This window comes from Piliocolobus tephrosceles, chromosome 21 (genome assembly GCF_002776525.5).
Source record: "Piliocolobus tephrosceles isolate RC106 chromosome 21, ASM277652v3, whole genome shotgun sequence".
Lineage (NCBI taxonomy): Eukaryota > Metazoa > Chordata > Mammalia > Primates > Cercopithecidae > Piliocolobus > Piliocolobus tephrosceles.
In genome coordinates this window covers 34942137-34951076 of record NC_045454.1, presented here as the reverse complement: position 1 = coordinate 34951076, position 8940 = coordinate 34942137, and the positions used below count along the sequence as shown (strand labels likewise).

General features: G+C 56.4%; 2 protein-coding genes across 4 annotated transcripts in view; both read right to left on the bottom strand.

Moving 5' to 3' along the window:
* LOC111554268 (mucin-2-like) overlaps positions 1-2874 on the bottom strand; it is a 10783-nt gene extending 7909 nt beyond the window's left edge. The window contains exon 1 of the mRNA XM_026457007.1: positions 2614-2874. Within this exon, the coding sequence (XP_026312792.1) occupies positions 2614-2785 (172 nt within the window). The 5' untranslated portion in view covers positions 2786-2874. The remainder of the gene's footprint in view (positions 1-2613) is intronic.
* A 1466-nt stretch (positions 2875-4340) lies between these two features.
* Positions 4341-8940, bottom strand: part of IQCN (IQ motif containing N) — a 24198-nt gene continuing 19598 nt past the window's right edge. For all 3 annotated transcript variants that reach the window (XM_023229668.2, XM_023229667.2, XM_023229669.2), the window contains exon 4: positions 4341-5373. In XM_023229668.2, coding sequence (XP_023085436.1) covers positions 4423-5373 — 951 coding nt within the window. In that variant the 3' untranslated portion in view covers positions 4341-4422. The remainder of the gene's footprint in view (positions 5374-8940) is intronic.

Below are 8940 nucleotides of genomic sequence, written 5' to 3'. Positions count from 1 at the left end.
GTCCAGCTAATTACAAAAAAAAACCCATTTTTTTTTTTTTTTTTTTTTTAGAGACGGGGTCTTGCTGTGTTGCCCAGGCTGGAGTTCAGTGGCATGATCATGGCTTACTGCAGCCTTGAACTCCCGAACTCAAGCGATCCTCCTACCTCAACCTCCTGAGTAGCTGGGACTAGGCATGTACTACCATGCCTGGCTAACTTTTGTTTTATTTTTTTGTAGAGACAGGGTCTCGTTATGTCTCCCAGGCAGGAGTGCAGTGGTGCACTCATGGTGCACTACAGCCTTGAATTCCTGGGGTCAGGAGATCCTCCCGCCTCAGCCTCCCCAGTAGCTGGGAGCACCTGGCTTGTGTACACCCACTACGAACCTCACTGATGAACTGTCAGAGGCACGAACTCCACATGATTTCCATTTTACAGAAAAGAAAACTGAGTCCCAAAAAATGTAAAGGAGCTGCCCAGAGCTGCCTGGGATGCAGTCACTGCCCATATCCAAAGGGCTTCTAGAGCTCCGAGCCAAGAGGAACGCTGATCTGCACTTGAACCCGGGCTGTGGGACTTCAGACAAGGAGCATGAATTTGAGGGGGAGCCTCAGTTTCCCACTGATTGCTCACATGGTGTCCTAAATCTTTCGGGTCTCACTATGACCTGGGCAAATAAATTAATTAAAAATAAAAATAAAGGGCCGGGCGCGGATGAGCTCAGAGAGGATCAGCCCTAATTTTCCCCAGGTAACCCTAGGCTAACCTCAACTTTGATGGAAGACACAAAGACACAGGCCCTGGGAACATGTCTCTGGAACCCATCCTCCCGCCCGGTAGTCCAACCACTTCCTGGCTCCCATCCCATCCCAGGTATGGAGTCCAGGGACCAGGCTGAGGACGGGTAAATAGTTCATGAGCCACCTCCCACAATGACTTCGCACCCAGTTCCAGGTATCTAGGCCTCTTAGGTGTTTACAAGTTCATTCATCAACTCTCTGCCCCACCCATCCACTCTGCTCTGGGCCAAACTTCGTGCTTCCTCCTTGACTCACCCCAGGCAGCAGAAACGCGGAAATAACACTCAACACTGGCCCTGAGAGGGTGCTGGGTCCACATGCTGCCCTCCCCGGATCTCTATGTAGCCCCCCAGTCCCTGTGGGGATGACAGCTGAGTCTAGAAGAGGCATGGAACTCGGGCTGGACTTCATTCCCATTTGACAGATGAGAAACTGAGGCTCAGAATAGCAGAGGGTCTGGCCTGAGGTAACTGGGGAGGTGGGCAGACGGCCCTTCAAGGAACTTTGTCCTCTGTTTCTGCTGAAATGAAGAAGATTCAGAGGCCATAGTGGACCCCAAGCCAAGTCAGAATTCTGGGGAGCTGAGTACTTAGTGAACTGAGGAAAAGCTGTGGACTTGAAAAAGGAAGAGTTGGCCAGGCGCGGTGGCTCAAGCCTGTAATCCCAGCACTTTGGGAGGCTGAGATCCACTTGGGTGGATCACGAGGTCAGGAGATCGAGACCATCCTGGCTAACACGGTGAAACCCCCGTCTCTACTAAAAAATAATAATAATACAAAAAACTAGCCGGGCGAGGTGGTGGGCGCCTGTAGTCCCACCTACTTGGGAGGCTGAGGCAGGAGAATGACGTAAACCCGGGAGGCGGAGCTTGCAGTGAGCTGAGATGCAGCCACTGCACTCCAGCCTGGGTGATATAGCAAGACTCCATCTCAAAACAAAAAACAAAAAAGAAAGAAAAAGGAAGAGTTGGAGGACACAAGCCCTGCTGAATGCCTGGCACTGAGTAGGCACTGGTGAGCTGCTGAAGAGTTGACCAGAAGGTAAAAATAAAGCTGTTTCTAGGCACTGTGTTGGGTGTTTGCTTTTCCCAGAGACTCCTAGACTGGGAGGCTCACATGAGCCAAGTCAACCAGTTCTAATCTGAGTCTGGGACAAGCTGGACTGAGCCTCAGTTTCCTGAGCTGTGAAATGGGAATACAAGTGGTGCCTTCTGAATGAAACCCTTCCCTGCAATGAGCATTTCAGCCATGGTGGCCTCTGCTCTGCTATTACAGGTCTGGGGGGTAGGACACCAGTCAGAGAGAGTGACAACACAGTGGCAGGTAAAGGGCAGAAAAAGGGAATGCAAGAAGTTCAAGGCTCCTCCCCTCCACCCAAGGCACTGCCACCAAGGCACAAGAGGGAATTAAGTCAGACACACAGAAGAACTTCTCATGGGAACCACAGATGTTTGATGACCAGGAAGTGAGTCCCTGTTCCCTGGAACACCCATGGCCCTGAGGTCTTCGCCATTCTCCCTTTGCGGATAGGCTAAAAGGAATAGATTTGAAAAGGAGCCTCAAAGTAGGTGTGAGGCCGTCTGTAGCCTCCAGCCGGTTCAGGGCTCACTGGAGTTGCAGAACCCACAGCCCCAGGGCTTGGGAGCAGCAGTGCCTCATCTGTCCTCACAGCTGCTCTGTTTCTGGGGGAAAGGCCAGCCTTCCCCGGAGCGCTGGCGGACCAGCGTGGCCTGAGGGAGGGGTCCAGAAGCCAGGTGTGTGACTGGACTGTGCGTCCCCCACCCCCACCCTTCTGCTTTCTGGAAGCTGAGCCTCCCTTTTACCAGCCCTTACCTGTGTAGGGAGTACTGCTAGTGTCATTCTCATTAGCTTTTAGTAGCAGCACCAGCACCAAAAGCAGAAGTGGCGGCAGCTGGGGGCGCGCCATTCCTGTGCCGGGAGGGCCTGCCACCGGCTCTGCACAGGTGTGTGGCCAGGCGTGTGCCCAGGTGCCAGCTCCTTGCATCTGGGCGTGCGCTCCCTGCTGGCGGAGTGCGGGGCTGTGCAGGGGCGAGGCGTAGGTGGGGCTCCAGGGTGTGGGACCTCCCTGGGGAGCTCCTGTTCCTCTGGGGTGTGGTTCTCACCCTCTTCGCCTGGACTCCACCCCTTCTAAACATGACGACCCAGAAGCTCTCAAAGCCAGTCATCCACTAAAGACCCCTGCCCCTGACGTCGCCTTTCCCCCTGCTTCTGTCTCCACAGCGGCCCGAACCCCTGCTGTCACTCCCTCTGCCCCTCCTCCTGCCAGGTTGCCCCCTCTGGGAGCCCCTATTGCCCCCACCTCCCTCCTGTCCCTGAACCCGCAGGGCTGGGGATGTCCTTGTCCTCCTCTGTCCTCTGTCTCACCCAGACTGGGGCCTTTTGGGGACATGACTGAAACCTTCTAACCTCCTAGCATTTCTATTACGGATTTCTTTTTCTTTTCTTCTCTCTTTTTTTTTTTTTTTTGAGACAGAGACTTGCTCTGTCACCCAGACTGGAGTGCAGTGATGCAATCTCCACTCACTGCAACCTCTGCCTCCCGGGTTCAAGTAATTCTCCTGCCTCAGCCTCCTGAGTAGTTGGAATTACAGGTGCCCACCACCACGCCCTGCTAGTTTTTGTATTTTTTAGTAGAGACGGCGTTTCATCATGTTCGTTGGCCAGGTTGGTCTCGAACTCTTGACCTCAAGTGTGATCCACCCACCTCAGCCTCCCTCCCAAACTGCTGGGATTATAGGCATGAACCATGAGCCACTGTGAACCCCCCCCTTTTTTTTTTTTTTTTGAGACTGAGTTTAGCTCTTGTTGTCCAGGCTGGAGTGCAATGGCACGATCTTGGCTTACCACAACCTCTGCCTCCTGGGTCCAAGTGATTCTCCTGCCTCAGCCTCCTGAGTAGCTGGGATTACAGGCTTGTGCCATCACGACTGGCTGATTTTGTATTTTTAGTAGAGATGGGGTTTCTCCATGTTGGTCAGACTGGTCTCGAACATCTGACCTCAGGTGATCCGCCCGCCTCGGCCTCCCAAAATGATGGGATTACAGGCGTGAGCCACCGTGCCTGGCCTTTTTTTGTTGTATTTTTTTTAGTAGAGATGGGGCTTTACCATGTTGGCCAGGCTGATCTCTAACTCCTGACCTCAGGTGACCCACCCGTCTTGGTTTCCCAACGTGCTGGGATTACAAGCATGAGCCACGGCACCCAGCAATCCCGTAGGATTTTTTAGGGGTGAGGGACTCGAGGTGGGTGCTCTGGGCCAGGTTCCAGACACATTTCTAGAGTGCACTGGGGACAGTTTCCATCTGGGACGGGATGGACACACCCCACTACCTGTAGGTGGATATGGCAGGGGCACAGCTGAGACCACATTGGTGGCCCTTGACCTCCAGGAAAGACTTGAGGTCCTCATCCTGGCCATAGACCCCAGATGCATATTGCATGGTTGGAAACTTCAGAGTTCTCTTCCCTCTGGGATGCTCCAGATTCCCCCACTATAACCAAGCCACTTCCATTAACCCAGAACACATCACCCAAGATGTAGGCTGTGGAGGACTTTATTCATCAGACCCAGAGAGCCAAGAGTGCCTCCCATAAAGTCCCCACTGCAGGGAGCCAGGGTCCTAGATGCTGGGCCAATGCGTGTGCTGTGAACTGGCCCAATGCATGTGCTGTGAGCTGGACCAGGGGTCTGCTGGTCCCAAGAGCGCCTCTGTGCTCTTCAGACAGCTCCGGGTATGGTGGCCTCGCCAGGTGGCTTGAACCATCTTCGCTGCCATTTGCTGCTGCCTCATCTGCTGGCGGATCTTAAAACCTCTCCAGGCGGACTGAATGGCTGTGGCCGCTTTGTCCCGGCGACGTGGCTGCCTGGGACTCGGGGCAGCCCGCTGGTAGGCAGAGGCCGGAGACACTGCCCTGGGACCCCCAGCACCCCGGCCCATGCCCTGCACCACGCGGGTGGGCAGGGTGCGTCCGCAGGTATGACAGGTGCGAGGGCTGGAGCCCACTAGCATCACCACGCTGGGCGGGCTCCCGATCCTGGAGCTCAGGGAGTGGCAGACGCTGCAAGCTTTTGCCTGGCAGGACTGGAAGCAGCGATGGTCGGATACTGTCCTGGCTCTGCCATCCTGGACCCAGCTTCGGTCAGACATCACCCCGGCCCGGCCGCCCAGCTCCACCCACGTGACAGGGTGGAGCATCTGCCGGTGCCGGGCTTGGTCCCGGCGGGTGCTGTAGCCGCGCCAGGCGGCCTGGATGATTGTGGTGGCTCTGCAGAGGTGTGCCAGGTTCCGCCGCATGCGGTAGCCGCGCCAAGTAGCTTGGATGACCGTGGCCCGCCGGTGCCACACCCGAATCCTGCGACGCACCAGGTAGCCACGGACGCCCGCCTGGATAGTGGTCACTGCGAGGATGCGGATCTCCTCTGCAGCCTGCATGGACACCATCGGCTCCCCGGACCGCCTGGGATGCACCACTGCCTTGTTGCGCCGGGTCTCCCAGGACGCAGCACCCCTGGCTGGCTCCCACACGCGTTTCCACGATTGGCCACTAGCCACACCAGCGTCCACGGGGCCCTGGAGTATAGTGGAGTTCAGGGATGCCTTGTGACTAATGGCAGGATTCTGGGGGCTATAGGAGTCCTGCGATCCCCACGGTGACTCCTGGTTTACAAGGGGCGGCAGGGAACCACTCGGGGAAGACTGGTAGCCTAGAGACACCCTCCGAACTCCCGGGGCCAGGGGAGGAAGGGCCGAGGAGTGCGCTATCTCCCCAGTGCAGATGATGGGCCTTACCTCTGCAGAGGGCGTACCAGTGAAGTTTGTACCACCTCGGGCTGAGGCCTGGGATGGTTGTCTTTGCACATACTGGAAGGGCCTAACCCTGGCCACAGAACTTTCTAGCAGTTCGGGAACAATACTACTGTGCACGGATCTGTAGGAGTTTTTGGGGTCCATGGAGTCCCAGTGGCTGCTCTGAGCCAGGTTTCCAGACACTGTTTTCTGGAGTGGATTGGGGACAGCTGCTGTCCGGAAGGGACTGGACGATGCCCTTCTAGCCGAGGACAGATATGGTGGCACATGTGAGACCATGCTGGAGGTCCCTGACCTCTGAGGAAGACTAAGATTCCCCATCCTGTCCACAGACCCTGAAAGCAATCTGAAAGCCTCAGTACTGCCACGGGCCAGCTGGGGTGATCCTGAGAATACATTAGAAGCCACTGCACCCCAAGAGTGATTTTGGGGTATGACATGAGCGACAGACCCCTGTTGATAAATGGAGGGGGTCTTAGTGGCTAAACTCGGGGCCTGGAAAGGGACAGGGACCATGCCACTAGCATGGCTGGGGGCCACCTCCCTGAACAATGGTGTATGGCCTTGGGGAAGAGTCCCTTTCTCAGACAGGGACCTATGATCGCGGCCCCCATCAGCTCCCGGAGGACTGGGGTACATCCACGGGGTTGCGCCAGTGACCCCAGCTTTGCTGATCAGGTCATTAGATCTGCTTGATCCTGACACTTGGGACAGAGGCCCATCCAATTCTCCCAGCTCGGCTTGGTCCCCTGTGGCCCCAGATAGCATTATCCCAGCATCTTGGCTCCATTGTAAGGCTCTTGACAGAACCGTGGGCACTCGGTGTAGACTCCTGACTGTGTCACTAGCTGCCGGGGCTGAGGAGTGACCTGGAGCCAGGCTGGTGGTGTGGGGAATCTGCAAGGGGCCTATAGACCTCTCCCCAGCCAGGGCTTTGTGGTAAGGAGAGGCAGCGATGCCAATCACCACGGACCCCTTGGAGCAGCTCTGAGCCACACTAGAGGCCCCCATCATTGGCACAGATCCAGGAGAGACTCCTGAGTTCACCGCACTCATTACTGAACCTAGGAGCAAGTTTGGAGCAGCTAAGCTAGCGGAGGGTCTTACAGGTAGACTCGGCTTCTTGCTGTCTGCCATCGGGCTGGGAGCCACCCAACTGGACACAGAGCCTGCAGGAAGGCTCTGACCCATGCCTCGGATGGTGGACCTTGGGGAAAGGCTGAAGGTCATGCCACTAGGCAGAGTGCCTGGGACTGTACCCGTGCTCATCCTACTGGCTACGAAACCCCCTGCCGCACCAAGACCAGCCGGGCTCCTCAGGGAGTCCTGAAGAATCACATCTCTCTGATGGTAACTGGGTGGGACAATGGGTGCCTCAGAAGGGTGCCAGCGGTCTATGTTTTTTGGAATAACCACACTGATCTGGGAGCTGCTGGGGCCCACGCTTTTCAGGGAAAGATTAGATGGAGTCACAGCCACTCTGTTGGGCACTGAAGCCAGAGAGGGGCTAGGGGCCATCCCTGTGGTTCCAGAGGGATGTGTCAAAGGGGCACCTACCTCTAAGACCTGGGATGCAAGGGAAGCCACCTGACATTGACTTTGGCCCATGCCAGTTGCTATGGTTCTCCAGGGGAGACTCCCAGCTAGGCCAGGAGACGTGGTCCCCTGAGACCCACTAAGGAACATGGCATCAACAAAGGGCTCCTGGGGATGTCGTGTAGCCACACCCCTGAACAGAGGCGTGATTTGCTGGCCTATACGACAGACCTCCTCATCAGCATGGGAGAGATTTGGTGTTGAAACGCTAACCATAGAGGGTTGACACACATGCCTCCCACCAACCCTGGGTGGATGATGGAACCCAAGGGACAAGTCATTGAACTTGAAGTCCGGAGGGCTGGATACCATCTCACTAACCATCAGAGGCTCTTCACACAGGTTCACCCCAGTACCCAGGGATGGCTGGTTCGGACCCTGGTCCATACTTCCAGCCACAGGGGGATGTGGTCCACCCGGGCTAACTGAAACAAACGCTGATGGGTGACATAGGCACGGGGCTACTGAGTTCACCCTTGAACGCTGCAGGTTCGAATCCAGGCTAGAGCCCCAGCATGGCTCATTGAGGCCATGACACACACCACTGACCACAGATGGCTGGGATCGGCTTGGGGCCAACCTAGAGTCCGGGGGTGACTGAGCCAGGCTTAGGGCTTCCCTGTGGGCCACAGATGGTGGGAATAGGCCAGGGGCTATGACTGGCTCGGCTAGGCTGGGGGCTAGGGTACAGGATGAATATGTCTTGCCTGGGCTGGAGACCACAGATGGTTGGGCTTGCCTTGGGGATACTGCAGTGGTCTGAGATGGGTGGACTAGGCGGGGGGCCACCCCACTGGCCACATACAGATGAGCTAGGCTTGGAGATAACCCACGGGGTCCTGATGGGTGGGCTAGGCTTGTGGGCACACCAATAGCTTGAGATGGCTGGGCTGGGCTTAAGGACCCCACACAGGTCATAGGTCGGTGGGCTAGACTTGAAGACATCCCTGTGGCTTGAGACGGCTGGGCTAGGCTTGAGGATACACCACAGGCCATAGTTTGATGGGCTAGTCTTAAGGGCATTGCAGTGGCTTGAGATAGCTGGGCAAAGCTTGGGGATACCTCACTGGGTGTAGATCGATGAACTTGGCTTGGGGACACCCTACAGGTCACAGATGCATGAGCTTGGCTTGGGGATATCCTGCTGGTTATAGATGCGTGAGTTTGGTTTGGGGATGCCCTGGAGGTCACTGATGGGTAATCTCGTCTAGGGGACATCCCACTGGCTTGAGATGGCTGGGCTAGGCTTGGGGAAACCCTACTGGCCACAGATTGGTGGGCTACACTTGGGGACACCCCAGTGACCTGAGATGGCCAGGTCAACCTTGGTGATTCCCCAGTGGCCTGAGGAGTCTGGACCAGGCATAGAGACTCCTGAATGGCCATAGATGGATGAGCTAGGCTTGGGGATACTCCAATGGTCTGAGATGGCATGGGTAGGCTTGGGGACACTCCAATGGTGTAAGATGGCATGGCTAGGCTTGGGGGCACTCCAATGGTGTAAGATGGCATGGCTAGGCTTGGGGGCACTCCAACAGTCTGAGATGACGTGGCTGGGCTTGGGGACACTCTGATGGTTGGAGATGGCTGGGCCAGGCTTGGAGACTCCCCATTGGGCTGAGATGGGTAGGCTGGGCTTGGGGACATCTCAGTGGCCACAGATAAATAGCCTGGGCTTGGGGACATCTCAGTGGGTTGATATGGGTAGCCTGGGTTTGGGGACATCTCAGTGGG